This window comes from Platichthys flesus, chromosome 3 (genome assembly GCF_949316205.1).
Source record: "Platichthys flesus chromosome 3, fPlaFle2.1, whole genome shotgun sequence".
In the NCBI taxonomy this organism is placed as follows: Eukaryota; Metazoa; Chordata; class Actinopteri; order Pleuronectiformes; family Pleuronectidae; genus Platichthys; species Platichthys flesus.
Window position 1 is genome coordinate 28,677,866 of NC_084947.1, and position 19,164 is coordinate 28,697,029.

The 19,164-nt window shown below is 41.6% G+C and overlaps 1 protein-coding gene across 11 annotated transcripts in view; it reads right to left on the reverse strand.

Moving 5' to 3' along the window:
* Nucleotides 1-16,394, reverse strand: part of ptar1 (protein prenyltransferase alpha subunit repeat containing 1) — a 54,911-nt gene extending 38,517 nt beyond the window's left edge. For 4 of the 11 annotated variants that reach the window (XR_009920428.1, XR_009920426.1, XR_009920427.1 and 1 more), the window contains exons 1-4: nt 15,894-16,390; nt 14,488-14,657; nt 13,192-13,258; nt 8,356-8,460 (exon numbers count right to left, since the gene is read on the reverse strand). Coding sequence is in view for 6 of the 11 variants with exons in the window: in XM_062385025.1 (XP_062241009.1) it covers nt 8,356-8,460; nt 13,192-13,258; nt 14,488-14,657; nt 15,894-15,979 (428 nt within the window). In the remaining 5 variants the exon portion in view is untranslated. Of the gene's footprint in view, nt 1-8,355; nt 8,461-13,191; nt 13,259-14,487; nt 14,658-15,893 lie in introns of all 11 variants that reach the window. The other 7 variants (XR_009920425.1, XM_062385021.1, XR_009920429.1 and 4 more) reach the window with 4 other exon arrangements.
* Nucleotides 16,395-19,164: the final 2,770 nt, after the last annotated feature.

The following is a 19,164-nucleotide window of genomic DNA, read 5'->3' on the forward strand; positions in this document are numbered from 1 at the left end:
TCCTAATAGATAGAAGATTCAGTGACGACGAATGTGGTGGGATCTGGGGACGGAGTGGTGTTCGGACGGGCCAGATACACTGTTGAATCAATCCTGAAGCAATGATAATAAGGGTCTGCGAAAATATTGTGTGCTGGGAAGTTGGCGCTGTTATGATGAGACCAGACGCTTAACTGCAACCAGTCACAAAGCTTTGGAGCGGCCCTTGAATTCGGAATATAACGGCTGTGAAAATATTGTAGTTCTGACCGTGGCATCAGTTTCGACGGATCTGAAGCTTAACAACCCAGAGTGCAACTTTGAATCAAGTACCTAGGATTAGTTAACGGGACTCAGATAATAATATAACTCTGCACCTAGCACCTGTGCTGACGAGGCAGGAACTTGACTAGCAGACTTTACCGTTATTCTGAGTCGAGCCTAAAAATGGGGTAAGACGCCAAGCTGCTATTAATATAATTGTGAGCTCACCTGAATTGTACTAGTTTTGTTAAATCTACGGTGATTCAGCACTGAGGTTGATCACCGTAGGAAGCTGTCTGCTGTTTTGTTTTTGTCTCCGAGGAGCTGCTGTTGCTGCAGTCGCCACGGTAACGCTTCCAGGTGTACATACATATATGCAATGTCCGTTTTGGCTTATGTGGTTTATCATTCATGACACAAAGACCTGAGAGGATTGATTCTGGCTTAGTTTTGTAAAAGTTATTGTGTTGTGTCTTTCACGTTTAGAAATCAGAGCTTATTTGAGATTTTCAGACAGTGACTGAAGACGTAAAAAAGCAGGGGAACACTGCAAATAAAAACCTGTTTAAATCGTTGCAATCACTAATAGCTCTGTGTAAAACGCATTGATCATAGAATTAGTTTTCAAGGATGCTTTTGTGACCTAGACACGCATTTGTTGCTTGAATCAGGCCCAAATTATAAAGCGACATTAATATTCTGTTTGCACCAAAGGTGAACAGAAAAGTTAGTTTTTTAGTGTGTTCCCTTCTCTCGGGAGAGGTGTCGTGGTTAAATATAAAGTTTTAGGAGGTCGATGTGGGGATATTACTAAGATTCCTATTTTTTGCTTTGTGTAATTGAACTAGTTTGAATTAAAGAGTTTATTCTCAGGGCATTTATTTATTATCAATCACTGGCTTAAAGAGCTTATCTGAGGGGAAGTTAATATACCTGATATCAGATTTAAATTTGTGCTATTGTTATAAACAAAATAGCGACTAGAAATTCAACCTAAATTGGCACAAAATAGGGAGAATAATCTTTCAATTTATATTAAGGCTGCCTGAATCACAAAAAATACTAAATCTAGGTTGAATGAAAAAGTGTGTCTATGAAAACGAAAAAGGAGGAGAGGAAAAAGAGTCAAGGTCACACTGCTGACTGAGACACAGAAAAAACTGACTGACAGGAAAACGACTTTTTCCTAGAAAAAATAGGAAAAGAGGCTATACGCCTGCCATCTGATGTATGTTGTATGTATGGACGGGAGGGGTAAACTTGCAAAGAACTTGCCAAAGGATGTAAAAGAATGTTGACTGAAGGTTTGAGAGATTAACTAATGACGAGAAAGATAAAGCTATGTTTAGGAATAAGAAAGATCTATAGGAGTGAAATGTTTCAATTTAGTAATATCTTGCTCTGAGATGGATAATATAATGTCAAACTTGAGGGGTAAAGAAAGTAGGGGAAGAGAAGTGGGAATAGAAAGATTTTGTACGTGCACAACAGGAGCAATGGGAGGGAGATAAGAGAGTTTGGGAGTCGGAAAGCCATCTGGGGAAGGCCAAAAGCTTTATAGCTTGCAACTGGCATTGACCACTTAAGGAGGCTTGGTTGTTTGTTTCTATGTTGGGTTGTTTGTTTTTTAATATTGCTTCATTCAGAAGAAATAAATTCCAACCTTAATTGTTAATATTACAATTTTTTAAGCAAAACTGCTGGCAATCCGTCTCACCCCCTCCACAAAACACTGGACAAGCTAAGGAGCAGCTTCAGCCACAGACTCATTCAACCCCGCTGCTCTAAGGAACGATACAGGAAGTCGTTCCTCCCAACCGCAATAAGACTGTACAACGCATCTACCTCTGTCAGAGCCACCTTCACAAAACTGCAATAAATATACCTGTCTCAATTCATCATTTTATACAATAATATTGTCTTTTGCACACTCTGTGTACATATTCTCACACTCATAGTATATTATCTATTGTATCGCCAAATTACTTATATTTACACCCATACTATATATCATTTATTATATCATACTCTTTGTATATTCTTTGTATAAATATAAGTCTATATACACATATTTATACATGTGTACATGTTATTATTACTATTATATTTTACTATTATTATTATTATATATACTGTTGCTGCTATTATTACTATATACTGCTATTATATTGGTATAATTACTATCATATATAAATATACATTACATACTATATATACTGTACTATTTTTTATATACTGTCTAACAATAACATTTACCATCATATCATCAGTACTATTACCATCATCTGCCACTGCACCTTATCTACCTATTTATCTTGTGTTTCTTTCTACTGCAATATTTTATTCTATTGTATTTTATTGTATTCAAATGTACCGGCTGCTATGACGACTCAATTTCACTTCGGGGATGAATAAAGTAATCCATCTATCTATCTATCTATCTATCAAATTAGTTGTTTCAGATATTTCCAACATATCCATTCCATGAAAGGAAAAAGGTTTTGGCCTCCAAATTTCTATATACAATCCAATCATTTAAACGTTTATTTTATACCCGACAGCAGGGATAATGTGGACCAATAAGGGAGAACCAAATTGATTTGGGGTGACTCCCCTTCAAACTTTCATAACCAATCATATTAAATCTACTGTTATAACTATATCAAACCCCTTTTGTTCAAGGCCATTATTAACTACCTATTGCTAACTTAATTCGCCTAGGCTGTGATAATTGTCCATAGAAATGTTTTTCAACTTTCATTGCATCTCAATAAATATTTAAATTGGACCAGTCCGGCTCTTCTCTTATTTAGGATAAACCAACACGCCTGACAGAAGGCAGCCTCCTGCCCGGGGGAAGAACCTCAAAGAGTTTGTGACCCGGGTTGGAAGGATCGGCCACAATCTTGCCTGCACGCATCAGGGTCCTAGAGGCAAACAGGTCCTGTGGAGATGGCAGATTGCAGCCGATCACCTTCTCAGCAGAACGGATGATATACTGAAGCCTCCTTTTGTCGTTTGCGGTGGCAGCAGCGAACCAGATGGTTATGGAGGAGGGGAGGATGGACTCGATGATGCAGGTGTAAAAGTACACAATCATTGTCTTTGGCAGGTTGAATTTCTTCAGCGGCCGCAGGAAGTACATCCTCTGTTGACCTCTTTGGGTGAGGGAGCGGATGTTCAGCTCCCATTTGAGATCCTGGGACATGATGGAGCCCAGGAAGCGGAAAGACTCCGCAGTGACGACTGGGACTTCTCTCAGGGTGATGGGGTGGGTGGGGCTGGGTTCCTTCATCTCCACTGTTTTCAGAGTATTGAGCTCCAGGTTGTTCTGATCACACCATGTAACCAGATGGTCAATCTCCCACCTGTAGGTGGACTCATCCCCACCAGAGATGAGCCCAATGAGGGTGGTGTCATCCGCAAACTTAAGGAGTTTGACGGACTGGTGACTGGGGGTGCAGCTGTCGGTATATAGGGAGAAGAGAAGAGGGGAAAGAACACAGCCTTGAGGTGAACCGGTGCTAATGGACCTGAAGTCAAAGACATGCTTACCCAGCCTCACGCATTGCCTCCTATCAGACAGGAAGTCTGTGATCCACCTGCAGGTGGAGTCAGGCACACTCAGCTGGGATAGCTTCTCCTGTTACTTGGCAGGTCTACAGTGAGGTGTTAAAGATGTCAGTAAACACCAGAGACAGCTGATCAGCACAGTGCTTCAGGATTGATGAAGAGACAGAGTCTGGCCCGGCTGCTTTGCGGGGGTTCTGTCTCCTGAAGAGTCTGTTGACGTCCCTCTCCAGGATGCAGAGAGTCGTCCCTGTGGTAGGGGAGGAGGGGGGGGACTCTGAGGTTGGAAGTTGGGAAGAGGTTCAGGCCCTTGCTTTGGTGGGGTAGGTGCAGCTGATGGGCTGGAGGGTGGGGTCATGGGGGATGGTTTCAGGACTGTCCCATTGTCTTTCAAAGCGACAGTAAAACTCGTTCAAGTCGTTGGCCAGGCGTGATTCGTTAATTGAGTGGGGGCTCTGGGCTTGCAATTTGTAAATCAGCCTTAAGGCCGAATTATAGTCGCGCGACTGCAACCTCGGCAATTGGATCGACGGACTTGTTTTGGCTTATGCTTCACTAACGTGTTGCGCATGTTGCAACGCAATTCACCGCTAGAGCACTAGGTGGAGTAACGTTGTTTGTCAAAGACAAAACACACAAAGAAGAGAAGTATTTTTCTTCGTCGACTGTTTATTGAGATCGCCACTCCGGCTCCTCATAGCCTATTTCTGGCGGACAAATCGGCCAGTCAATGACGGGTTATACAAGTGGTCATACTTTCGGATCTCTTCTGCCAAGTGCTCATCTATTTGGTCCATATTTGTTCTTCTAAATCTTCTGTGATTTCCGCTCATTGTGGGGCATGAAACCGGAAACTAAACTCCGGACGGGAGTTTAGTTTATAATTCGGCCTTTGAACCTCTCCAGTCAGAGTCAGAGTCATTGGCTGAGAACTGTTGTTGGAGTTCCTCAGAGTATAGACGTTTAGCTTCTCTCACCTCCTTGGTAAACCTGTATTTCGCCTCTATAAACCTGTCTGACTCCACTCCTGAACGCCTCCTCCTTCTCCCACCTTACATTTTTGAGTTTGGCTGTGAACCAGGGTTTGTCATTATTGTAAATCATCGCAGAGGCATAACAGGTGGGGTACGCAACAGGAAGGGGGAAATGAGAGGCAGAACTAATGTTTTGACGTTCGTATCTCTTTAACGGTGGAACAGCAAACAAATCGTTTTTTCGCCGTAGTCAAGGGTCGGCAAGCCGCGGTTCTGCAGCGGCCCTTTCTCATCGCTCAGAGAGACACAAAGTGAGATCAGAGCTCATATTCGTGAAGTAGCCGGTCAGTGACAAACAAGAGAGTGTTCAAAAACCAAGTTGAAAAGAAAGTACGATGAAGCCTGTCTTGCTCTTGAGTTCACATTGAATGAAGGAGGACATGAGGAGAGACCAGAGAGAACAGAGTATTATTTTCTCTACTTTTGAAAAAAGGGGGAAATGTCACAAAAAGTTGCTTGAAAAAGGTTTGTTATTTGCACATCAAAATTTCCTGAAAGTAATGTGAATTTAAATGTAAATACACATGTTAGACTTGAACCATTTAGTCATCATTTTGTTGGGGCAGGGGAGCGGGTGGGGCTTGAAACATTTTCTAGCTCCAAAATGGGGCATGACAGAAAAAGTTTGAGAACCACTGGATTAACTACACAATAACTTGTACAATCAGATTCAATTCAATTTCTGGAGAACAGAATCCGACCCTGATGACATTATATGGTTACTTTAATTTGTGGGTGGCCAAATGGCTCAATAACGCCCCTACAATAATATAAAAAAAAAAAAAATCCGCTTTGGTTTCACTGTTAACATATACAGTAATTGGTTTATGCAGACACTGAACAAAAAGGTAAAGCATTGTTTCCATATAAACAACGTGGTATTATTGAAAAATTCACCTAAGTAGCCTAAGTTAATAATATCAGAAGTTAATAAGACTTGATCAGTACATGAACTTAGTGTTTGTTTTCGCTCGAGAGTTTGAGGTTGCATTTTAACAATTTCTTTTGCTTTAATATAGCATTAATAGCATGGGAGAGTGTGTTGGGTTGTTTGTGTGTGGTAAAAAATGGCTGCTGTGGCCACTCTGAAGAAAAAGGCCATATAGGATGGTTATACATGTGTGAGTTGCTGGTGCCTGGTTAAAGAGAGTGGTAAGTTGAATGAAAAGAATGATCTTGAATTTGGACTGGGCAATCACAGAAAAAGTATCAATACCAAAATGTCTTAACCTCCAACCAAACAAATTTTGACTTAACACAAGACTTAACGTGACGCACACAGCCAGGACGTCAGGGTTAAAGTGACCTGAGCGATCCGGATCCAGTATGCGACATCATCGATTAATGACTGAATAAATTTGATAGTCAGTTTGTGTGAGGAGCAACAGGGAAGAGGAGACACACATACACACAGTCCTGCAGACAGAGCAAGCCTAGAAAAGCGGTTTATAAATAAAGATAATTAACCATTATGTGTGAGTAATTAGACTACAGCAGAGGAGCATAATCGCCTTTTGACCAGCAGTGTTGCCGCAGTTACTTTGGAAAAGTAACTAAGTTACCTTATTAGTAACATTCAGCAGCTGCTGACAACACCCCCGCCACCTCAACATAAAAATGACAACCGGTTTTCCCAACTCTCACTTTATTAGAAACCGCTGGAGGGGACCCCCCGCACAAACGGAGGGTTCCCCTAGCGGGGCCGGTAGCTGACGTGATCCGCGAGAAGGGCCCAAATAATTTATTTGTAGATTATTGTGGAAAATAAGTATTTGGTCAATAACAAAAGTTCATCTCAATACTTTGTTATATACCCTTTGTTGGCAATGACAGAGGTCAAACGTTTTCTGTAAGTCTTCACAAGCTTTTCACACACTGTTGCTGGAATTTGGCCCATTCCTCCATGCAGATCTCCTCTAGAGCAGTGATGTCTTGGGGCTGTCGCTGGGCAACACAGACTTTCAACTCCCTCCACAGATTTTCTATGGGTTGAGATCTGGAGACTGGCTAGGCCACTCCAGGACCTTGAAATGCTTCTTACGAAGCCACTCCTTCGCTGCCCGGGCGGTGTGTTTGGGATCATTGTCATGCTGAAAGACCCCGCCACGTTTCATCTTCAATGCTCTTGCTGATGGAAGGAGGTTTTCTCTCAAAATCTCACGATATATGGCCCAATTAATTATTTCCTTTATACGGATCAGTCGTCCTGGTCCCCTTGCAGAAAAACAGCCCCAAAGCATGATGTTTTTACCCCCATGCTTCACAGTAGGTATGGTGTTCTTTGTTTGCAACTCTGCATTCTTTCTCCTCCAAACACGACGAGTTGAGCTTTTACCAAAAAGTTATATTATGGTTTCATCTGACCATATGACATTCTCCCAATCATCTTCTGGATCATCCAAAAGGGGGACACGTCTGGCACTGCAGGATTTGAGTCCCTGGCGGCATAGTGTGTTACTGATGGTAGCCTTTGTTACTTTGGTCCCAGCTCTCTGCAGGTCAATCACTATGTCCCCCTGTGTGGTTCTGGGAATTTTGTTCACCATTCTTGTGATCATTTTGACCCCACGGGGTGAGATCTTGCGTGGAGCCCCAGATCGAGGGAGATATCAATGGTCTTGTATGTCTTCCATTTTCTAATAATTGCTCCCATAGTTGATTTCTTCACACCAAGCTGCTTACCTATAGCAGTTTCAATCTTCCCAGCCTGGTGCAAGTCTACAATTTTGTTTCTGGTGTCCTTTGACAGCTCTTTGGTCTTGGCCAAAGTGGAGTTTGGAGTGTGACTGTTTGAGGTTGTGGACAGGTGTCTTTTATACTGATAACGAGTTCAAAAAGGTGCCATTTATACAGGTAACGAGTGGAGGACAGAGGAGCCTCTTAAAGAAGAAGTTACAGGTCTGTGAGAGGCAGAAATCTTGCTTGTTTGTAGGTGACAAACTACAATGTGATTTCCTGGATTCTTTCCCCCCATTCTGTCTCTCATAGTTGAAGTGAACCTATGATGAAAATTACAGGCATCTCATCTTTTTAAGTGGGAGAACTTGTACAATTGGTGGCTGACTAAATACTGTTTTGCCCCACTGTACAGACAATTGCTCTCTGTCTGGTACTTTTATAATTTTTTTGAGCAGTGTATATCATCACTTTACTTGTATTACTTGTAGTATTACTTCTATTTTATCATAGATCTTCATTTTATACCTCTTTTTCTTTTTTTATATTTCATCATATAGTTGTTTGCTTTTTCTATTTTTCTATTTTGATTTCTTATTATTTACAAAAGGCACAATTTGGTTGGATGATTCTTTAATAAGTTCATTGTGGTTGTATCATTACAATTAAGTATAATTAAATATAGTAATGATAATAATAATAATATATAATGAGTGACACCAAAACAGCAATGATCATTAAGTACTTGCAGAACTACACAGCCACCCCAAACATACTATTAAATGCATTTAAAGCTACTAACGGAAGAGCGTGCTCAGCAACTACGTCTTACCGGTGTATCCACGTCTCTGGGCTCTTGGGGAATTTGGTGAGGGCAAGCTTGCCCAGATAGAGGTCCTTTTCTGGGTAAAGAACTCCGCACTGCAGCAGCTCCTTTCTGGAATCACAATCAGCTATACATTAGGCCGCTTGCTTACCAACACATAACAAGCATTTATCAGTGCAGACGGGTGTGTTTGTGGGTGCAAGTTTCATATACTTTTAAAAGGGATTGCTGAACTGGGGGCCTAATTTAAAAAACAGTGCGTAGGATTCATACTAAGTGTACATTTGCACAATACTTAAAAACAGTACATTATATAACCACTCCTTTACATTTGGACTGTGAGCGCCGATGCCAGCTTTTAGCAATGCTAACTTAGCATCGGTGCTGTGCCTCTTCTGGAACTGATGGGGGCAGTATACGCTTCAGAGTGTTCCAGTCGATGTTTACATTCAGCAAACCAAGATGGCAACTGCGGCTGCAGTGATCGCCCCACCTCGACTTGTTGATAAAAAAGGCACAAAGAGTTGTGTATGGAAGTACTTTGCGTTTGAGGCAGATGACCGTGGTGTTATCATTAATCCGCAGAAGCCAATATGAAAACGATGCGTGTGAAATGCTGTGAAAAATTATGCAATTTTGCCAAAACTCATGTTCATCTTCTTAGCTGAAGGGCTGCACTGTTATATCCAACGTTTTCTTTTGCACTGTTGTTTTTGCACGTTAACTTTTAAAAAGATGCCTGGAAGTCTGGAATGTGTCTGGGGACACTAGTTGTTGCACTTTGACGATTAATTGCACTTTATTATGTTGTGTTATGCTCTATTGCACATGTTTTGTATGTCTTACGACATTTTGCTATTTTGGAAATATTTTAGTAAAGAAGTTCATGTTTCAAGTTCAAGTACATGGAATCTTAGAACATTTTTGCCGTGGTATCGAAACTGGCATAGATAATCGTGTTATTTTACTGGTATTGGCATCGACAACTGAATTTTTGATGTATCGTGACACCCCTAGTAGAGTGTATATTACATTATATCTGTACAGAAGAATAATGCCCGTCTAATTCTACAGATACTCCTTTCTCTCTCCAAGCCTTGCCCAAGGTCATGTTATAGATAAAGGCCCAACCAACAGTGCATTGTTGTGTCTATGTTGAGGGACTTTCGTATCTAACTCAGATGCTCCGGACCGAGAAGCACCAACTTCAACTCTCACCGACTTCAATCCTTTTGCGTATTTCACCAGTGGCAAGATGTAAGGACAATGTTATTTAGAAATGCTTACTTTAAGCTTAACTATCAAATAGCATGCAAACACCTTCATGTAACTGAGATTGACAGCAACTCTAGCCATTCATGGATGGCTGCTGGAATGGGTCACGCAAGTAGAGGGAGATATATGGGGATGCTATGGAAGACATATTCCGACTTGTGGGTGACAATTGCTTATTTTATTCTGCAAACGTTTTATATCGTTTGACCTTGGTCTACTTGATGCATCAGGTCTACATTAAAACATTCTGCATAAGACTTCAGTTGCTGCCTAAGTTCTCCTTTCAACAGCTTCCAGGAAACTTCCCTAACAAATAGTGACCACTCATTTTAGTTAACCCACAAAAAACTGCAGGCAAATTGAAATCTGGGACAGCTGTGATATAGTATTTCCGAAATGGAATTAAGGTAGAAGGGTAATAAACATGACAGTTTAATCATATCAAACTCACGTAGGTCAGTTTATTCTCAATGGTAAAAGCCGGAGACCCCCCAGTGGTGAGAACATGTGCTGAGATGGTGCAAATCTGTTTGGTTCGTGGTTATAAAACTGGACCCAGTGAGTTTTTGCTTTATACGCCTGTGGTGGTAAATGGTTTTTATTTATATAGAGCTCTTCTATAATTGATGACCACTCAAATGGCTTTACAGTACAGTTTTGCTTTCAAAAGTATTGTGTTTCTTCCATGTTTTCTCCAGTGATTTTGCTTAATTTCATAAAAAATTGACTGATTCGAGCATCTCAGTGTAATTTTCCCCTGGCAAAATCTTATGGATTACATACATCTTGTGATACTTCCACAATGTAAGACTAGTATTGGAGTGGTTGATTATCCTCTGATGCTGCCTAAAGAGTAAGAGCAAGGGAGGAGGTGTCTGCTTCATGGTGAACAATCTGTGGTGCTCGGATGTGAGGATTATTTCTTCGGGATGTTCTCCGGACCTGGAGCACCTCTTGATCAGATGCCGACCTTATTACATCCCGAGGGAGTTTACATATCGGTCATTATAAAAGCGGTGTACATTCTGCCACACACTGACACCAACCAGGTACTGGACGAGCTGCATGCAGTGATCGACAGGACGGAGACATCACGGCCCAAGTCTTTGTTTATCGTGGCTGGGGACTTTAACTACGCCAAGATTAGGAAAGTCCTGCCGAGTTACTACCAGCACATCAGCTGTCCGACGCGCGGCGCGAACACGCTGGATCATGTTTACCGTATCTTCCGGGGTGCGTATAAAGCCCTCCCTCTTTTAAATTCCTGAGCATTGTTAGAAGAGAGCCTGTGACTCAATAATTTCATTGCTAGCAACTGCTTAATTGTTATCTCTGTGCATTTGATAATAAAACTCTTGAATCTTGAATCTTCATAAATTGAATTGTCCTTGCCCTGTATTCTCAAATTCAGTTCCTTCAGATGTGAAGTGATATCAACCAAAAAGGCCACATTATCCATCTGTTTCTCATTTTCTAAAAAGAGAGAAAACTTTGTTGCCTTCGACTTCTTAGCTCTGGCAAGAAAGCTGCAACTTGCCTCCTGATGGACAAAAAGCGCTCTCACACCGTGCCTTTACTGAGGCATCTCACATTGTTGTGCAGCAAAAGGTCATCAGCATTGGCATCAACATCTCTGAGGAATTCCCTAAGCATGCGATGCTGGTAGGAAGAGGATGCCCTCAAAAAATGGATAATTTTTAGGGCCCAAGCACAGAAATCGGTGGGAGGCCCTATTGAAATTGTAGACATTATTCTTAATAGGGCCCGAGCACCGAAATCGGTGGGAGGCCCTATTGAAATTGAAATGATTATTATTAGGGCCCAAGCACCGAAATCGGTGGGAGGCCCTATTGAAATTGAAATGATTATTCGGGCCGAGCACCTCCGGTGGGAGGCCCTATTGAAATTGTAGACATTATTCTTAATAGGGCCCGAGCACCAAAATCGGTGGGAGGCCCTATTGAAATTGAAATGATTATTATAAGGGCCCGAGCACCGAAATCGGTGGGAGGCCCTATTGAAATTGAAATGATTATTAGGGCCGGGCACCTCCGGTGGGAGGCCCTATTGAAATAGAAAGAATTATTATTATTATTATGACCCCAATGAATTGGCTTTTTGAGGGCTTTAGCTCAAGCTTAAGCGGCCATTTCCACATTTTTACTTTGATGTACTTGTCGTAGAGCTTTCATCAAATCAACTTAAAATTTTGACGTGTCGTCAAACTTAAAGTTATCAAAAAAACAACTTTTCGTCATACCATGTGAACGTGGCGTGGCGTCAAAGTTTGGTGAAACGCCATCAAAGCACGAGCTTCGGTATCACGGACATATTGGGGCCAATTGAGTCCAAAGTAGACATTTAAGACAAGAGTCGCGACTAAAGACATCAATACAGAAATCGTGACTTAAAATCACAGCGCCCCCTGGTGGCAGCAGCTCCATAAATACATATTAGTTCAGGGTCATAGCGCCACCTACTGATCAGTGTGAAAATTACTTTAGGATAAGATTGTCCAATTGACACAAAATTGCCCACCGCGGGGGGGGGGGCATTTCGCTGCCCTTTGTATTTCGATTCGCACGCCAAACCCGTGTAACATATCCCGACTCAGGTAAGTGATATGGCCAGCTTTGAAAGTCACCACAAACGTCATCAACACAAGCCTTGATACGCTCTTCACAAAAATCTTCCTAGATTACTCGACACACGCTTGAAAGCCTCGAAACAGAAGGACACATTACTACTGAAAAGGTAATGTGATGGACAGTGTAACTTTAGTTTTGAGTTTATGTTTGCCGTACTGCGAATAAAGATGCAGAAAAGCAAAAATTTGGATCTTGCTGTGTTTGCGAGACCCCAGTGGGATCAACATGTGCCACAGTAGTTTAAACTGATAAATCTTTATTTCATATTTTGTTGTATAGCTTCAGGTAACTTACCTACATCTAAGTTCGCTGGGACAGCTGCTACTATCACCAAGAAAAAAAAATACAACTTCAGCAGATTTGCAACACAGAAGTATTCAGCTTAGCTTCTTAGAATGACTCCTAAGCCTGAGCTGACTAGCCAGTGTCAAGCTCAATGGGTCAGTGTCAATGGGCAAATTCGGCCAACATCTTTGCCCATTTTCTTAACTGGGAATTATGATGATTAAGATGGCGATGGCTAATGTCACAGAAGCTACGTCCATCTTTATTTACAGTCTCCACTGTATCCACTAAAGTCTCTAATAAATGTCTTTAAACACACTATTCACACATATTCCAGTCTATTTAACTGTCCCAGCTCAGTAGCACCTAGTCTGTGTGCAATGAAAAATTAAATGATCAGCCTCTCTGGAAATTGGAGGGATTGGCAAGGTTTTTAATCATTGCCTTGAAATGCTTCACAACCATGATCTTCCCCACATTGCTTCTGCCACAGACAATGATGTCCAGGTGATTATTCCGTTCAAGAGCTGGTGGTAGATTGGCCATCAAGACAAAAAAAAACCTGTTTCATTGTGTTGATAATGAACAACTGACATCTCTGTACTTGTGTTGTAGCTGGCAACTGTATCTGTACCTGACATTCCATGCAGTGGTGAAATCCGGGTTAAGCAGCAACAATGTGCAGGTGATATCCACTAAAGCTAAGGGGCACACAAACATGAAAAGTTAGATTCTCTCATCTTCAACATGTAGGCTTGGGATCTCTCAACAAAAAACTGATTATCCATTTTATTTAATAAACTAAATGAATAAAAAAAAAAAAAATTGGGTTTTATCTAGGCAGGTGAAAGACTTCCTGAGAGTGTGAGCCTGTAAATAAAATACAAATTAAGATTGAAAGAAACCTTATACAGCTGGGAACTGTGATAAAAGACTTAAAATAAATGTCATTGTAAAAGCTATTTGACTTATAAAACACAAGAACAACTTTCCACATAAAATTGGAGATGAGAACTTGTCCTATCCCTGCTTCAATGTAGTCCAGGGCTCCAGTGTGACCCTTCTATACCAAAAAAGAAGTGCGAAAAGAAATTGTTGCGCTAACATTTAGCTGGTCTGTCTTTGTACCTAAGCAAGTCCTGACGCTTCCTCATCCATTCCCCTCTGCAGAGTTTACCCTCACACACAGGCCCCGCACACACAGACAGTGAAGCAAAGATGTGAGAGAAGAGGCGGTGAAAGAGGCGGTTAATGTCAAATAGTAGCGATAAAAAGGGTGAATACAGGGTTTCTGTGAAGGACCGCTAAACTATTAGCGCCACTGCTTGAGGATCATAGCAGAAGCAATGATTGGTTTGTACTGTGTCAGAGTCTCCTGTCTGGGTGTCCCCATTCCACACTCATGCTAACCTGCGCTCACTTTACACAATAACGAAAAACACCCACACTTATCGAAAGTAATTAGGATCTGAAGTGTACTAACGTTTACTTTGTTTGTTTAATTCGCTCCAGAGATTATGATAGTAAAAAAATAAAAAAGTGACGAGCTAGCACGCACGCATGCATTTGATTAATTCTCATTCAAATGTCAGACTGAACACTCTTTTGAATTAATTAATTGCTATTTGAAAGGGTGAAATCGTATAATAGGGGTATTATTGCAGTGCCAAAAGGCACAATGACATTTTTCGGGTGAACCTAAATCATGTGCTGGGGCACCTAAGTGAAAAAATTTGACGCACCAGTGCAACCAATGTAAAAAAGTTAGTCTGGAGCCCTGTAACCTACATTAAACTAGAAAATAAAACCAGTCTCAGTACAATTTGTACAGTATTTGACAAAGACATACATTGCATTACAAATACACCATCTCTAAATGAAAAAACACTAATCAAATTTGCTGAGGAAGATTTAGATTGACTTCAGTTACCTCCCCTGTCCAGCCAGTGTTTGCGCTGGCGGTAGAGCAGCAGCTTGTTGTGGACATAGGGCAGCAAAAACTTAATACACCAGCTCTCAACACCCAGCTTGTTCTCCACCAACACAATGGGACTGCGGTTGTAGCGGGCCTCTGGACATGGGATCACACCAATCTCATCACTGAGGGAGAGGACAGAGACAAAGGGCTGGAAACAGTTTTTGCCATTTGATCAGAAGCTGAGGCACAACCAGTCAGTCCAGGTTGGTCATTTTCAATGCTTTTCGTTTTTAATTGTTTTGTTATAGACTATGACATATTGTTCTGAAGGTCCTTTCACAATGTGCAATTAAAAGAATCATTTCATGATGTCATATTGTGAAAGGTGGGTCAAATAAATTCTTGGTCAAAAATGTAATCTGTGTTGGACCGAATGATATTTACTTTTAAGGCATATCAAGAAGTTGTGATGAATGTAAGGTGAATGTTAACATATTATATTCAAAATAAACAAGCTCATGGCTCCTTTACTTGACTTTGTCATGAAATGGATGTTCAGCAAAAAAATAATAAAAAAATAAATAAGCAAGCTGAAACATGCAATTAAAAACAAATTGCCCATATGGGATAATAAAGGTATCCTTCGTTACTTTCTTCCTATGTCTGCAGCAAAGGTGGAGCATTAATAGCTTCGATCATAGCGCAGAGATCTTTCTTTCTCTACAGAATAACAAGGTGCTTGTCATAGACGTACACCTCTTTACAAACTGGTGACTCTGGTTTCTTCAGATGTATTATTTGTCCAACTGCCGTTGTATGCTCAATTGGTTGGTTTGAGGTCAGTAGTTTCTTTTCAAGGCATTTCAACTCTTGTTAGAATGTTTCTAGCCATGAGCTCAGTAGCCTCACAAATTGTATTTGCTTCTTCTTATGTTTGCATTTAATCAGACGAAAAGCTGATAAGTATTTTGCTAAGCCTGACGTTGATGTACTTGTAAGAAAGAGAAGCCTTACAATAGAAGATACATAGTTTTCAAATAAAAACATGAAAAGCTAAATAATTACTTAATTACTGAATCTTACAGTTAATGGGAGTGATAGACCCTTGTGGGAAGTGACAAGAGTTTTGACAGCCACCATATCACGTAAAGAGATTACAAAGCTCACTACAAAATGAATGCTGTTACATATCAAACAGTTCAATATAGGGTGTCTCTACGTAAATCTTCTAGACATCTATTAGAATAAACGAACAGCTCAAATAGCTGAATAAGCTGTGAACTTTCTCTTGACCGCTCTGATTCCAGGTAATAGTCCAAGCCCACAGTTGAATAGCTGGATCGCGCTGTTGTTTGCCTTAAGGTCCACAGGTAGTGACAGCCAGTCTGTCTGCTTTCTTCACAGTCAACTATACTTACATGTTGGGATTTCTCTTGAAGGCATTGGTGATGTCTTTGACAACTCTCTGCACCAAGACGTGAACCTCCTCCTGCGACTCCGCCATTTTTCCGTGACGTCAAACTGCCCAAGTTTTTATTCCGGGTAAAAACAAAACGTAGTACGGAAGCCCCACAAGGCCAAAATGGCAAACAGTGCATTCGACCTAAAGGCCAAATTATACTCGTGTTGCACGGACGCACGCCTGCACGCAAGACACGCAACACGCCCCTTTCGAGCCCTCTGGCGGCTTGCGTGCGTCCGCCAATTTTTCTAACTATACGACAAAACGACGCGAGCCTCACGCAGCCCGCAAGGCTTGTGATTGGTCGGCTGACTACATCCCGTCCGGAGTCTAGTTTCCGGTTTCATGCCCCACAATACGCGGAAATCACGGAAGATTTAGAAGAAAGAATATGGACCAAATAGAAGAGCACTTGGCAGAAGAGATCCGAAAGTATGACCACTTGTATAACCCGTCACTGACTGGCCGATTTATCCGCCTGAAATAGGCTATGAGGAGCCGGAGTGGCGATGTAAATAAACATTCAACGAAGAAGAAGACGTCTCTTCTTTGTGTGTTTTGTTTTCGAAAATAAAAGTTACTCCACCAATGGTTCTGGCGGTGAACTGCGTTGCAACACGCGCAACACGTTTCCGTCGATGCAGCTGCGTGGCCTTCCGCGGTTGCAGTCGCAGGACTATAATAGGCCTTTAATGCGACCCTGCGCAGCGCGGAATTTACTAAATACATGCTGGTTGGTGTAATGATTTGTTATGACCACTGGAAACCGGAATGATGATAATGAGATGGCTGGTATTAGTCAATGTTTATTGCATGCTCGATCTCGAGGTAAAGCAGCCTAAAGCCTGAAACATGCTTCTGCGTTTTCACGGGCCCGTAAGCGCAAGAGCCCTTCCGGGTCCCTTACGTGCTTATGTATCCCTCCTTACGTGCTGACGGGTGTCGACCCCCTTTTCTAAAATTTACGGCAAAGCTCCGCAAGCTCACTCAGCCCGCAAGGCTGTGATTGGTCTGCTCTACATCCCTTCTGGAGCTGCATTTCCGGTTTCATGCCCCATAATACCGGCAGAAATCATGGAAGATTTAGAAGAACGAATATGGACCAAATAGAAGAGCACTTGGCAGAAGATATCCGATAGTATGATCACTTGTATAACCTGTCACTGACTGGCGGATTTGTCCGCCAGAAAAAGGCTACGAGGAGCCGCAGTGGCTATGTAAATAAACAATCGACGAAGAAGAAAGAAGGCGTCTCTAAGGTCGTCTCGACAAAAAGCATTACTCCGCCTAGTGTTCTGGCGCGGAATTGCTTTGTAAGACGCGCAACGGTTGGGGAAGCATGAATGAAAACGAGTCTTGCGCCACAGCGGCGTGAAAAGACGCAGACGCAGTCGCAGAAGCATGTTTCAGGCTTAACGTGCGTTCCCCGACGTATCACACTGAACACCCTCCGCAACTGTTGTAAACCCAAACAGTATTATATCCTACAGTTGGAGTTTTGGTCCGACTTCATTAGGTGACTTTGAGATCCCTAATCTGCCTATTAAACTGTCTGTTTTCATAGGCAGCTGTTGTACCACTGGTAAATTACATTTACCCATAATCTCACTTTGGCGCATGGCGCCACCCGGTGGAACATTACAACTGTTACATGAGTGGTTTGAAAAAATCTTATGCAGTTCAATTAATTATTTTAAAAGTATGACAATGAATGCGCTCGGAGAAGTCAACCACATTTGGTAAGCCATTCCATTTTCTCGAGCACACATGATACAATATACCATCACTTATGCGAATGCATCAACTAAACTCTGAATTAAACTGAATTAAACCCTGAATTAAAGATTGGTGAAAGAAAGAAAATGTAACAACAAAGTTATAGGCTGGAACAGTCTGCGATTTTTTGGGATTTGAATACAGTATTCAAAATAATATGCGACAATGGAACAACGGATGGAATACCTTTCATTATGTTAAATTGCCTATTCCACCAAAAATGAAAGAAGCACAGTTTAAAATAATAAACAATGGTTATCCAGCTGCAGAAGTTCCATTTTGATATTTAATCTTCTTTTTGTTTTTCCACTGATAGTGCAGTCCAGGAGAACTGGAGAGAAACAGAAGTCGGGTTTAGGCCACTACTACCATCCACATACATCTAGGAAGATGAGGGAGAGAAATTCTCCTACCATTTAAGAGGTACTTTTAAGTTACATAACACAAACAACATTTTGTATAATAAACTTAATAAACATTTGTATTAAATCCCCAAAATACGCTGGGTGAAAAGTTAATATCAATAAATCATGAGTCAAATTTTATTTGTATAGCCCATATTCACAAATCACAATTTGTCACATAAGGCTTTAACATAGAGGGACATTCTCTGTCCTTAACCCTGAACAAGAGTAAGGAAAAACTACAAAAAACCCTGTTTAACAGGGTAGAAAGAACGTATAAACCTCAGAGAGAGCCACATGTGAGGGATCCCTCTCCAAGGACGGACAGAAGTGCAATAGATGCCACGTGTAGGAAAACATCATCCAGATTAAAATTTTTAGCAGCATTGATGAGGGCTGATTGCACACTCGCACTACAAATGTGTGGTTGGATTTTTTGAAATCTATATTTATATGAAAGTAAATTTTATCTCTGGGATTTTGGAACAGTGCTGTGCGCCTGCTGATCTAGGAATGTCTCCATCTTTCTGTGTGTATTCTGCTTAATGTAAATGCTTTATTTTCTACACTGAGGCAATTTTTAAAAGAGAGATTTTATTCTATGACACTCAGAGATTTTATTCTATTTATATTAACAAAGGATAACCCCAACATGGCATGCCAAGCAGTCCCGCTGCAATCACAGTCCATGGTCAGCAACCAGCAGGACCAAGATCCACCATCCAGACAAGACGCCACTCCAGTCCTCAGTCACCGTCCACCGCGGCCCACAAGGACCCACCACGAGCCGCGGTCCTGGTCCACCGCCCGTGCCCAATGCCAAAGTGACACAGGGCCCGCCACAAGCACCACGATCAGCCCCCATGACACAGAATCCGCCACACTGGATCCACCACAGCGACCCCTGATGCGCATTCCAAAAACCGCAATCCATGGTGCGGCCACAGAGGCCCTGGATCTGCGGATGATAAAGCAAAGGAATTCCGGGGAAGGAGGATAGGGATGGAGAAGAGGAAAGAGAAGCTGGAAAAAGAAGCTCCATGTGTC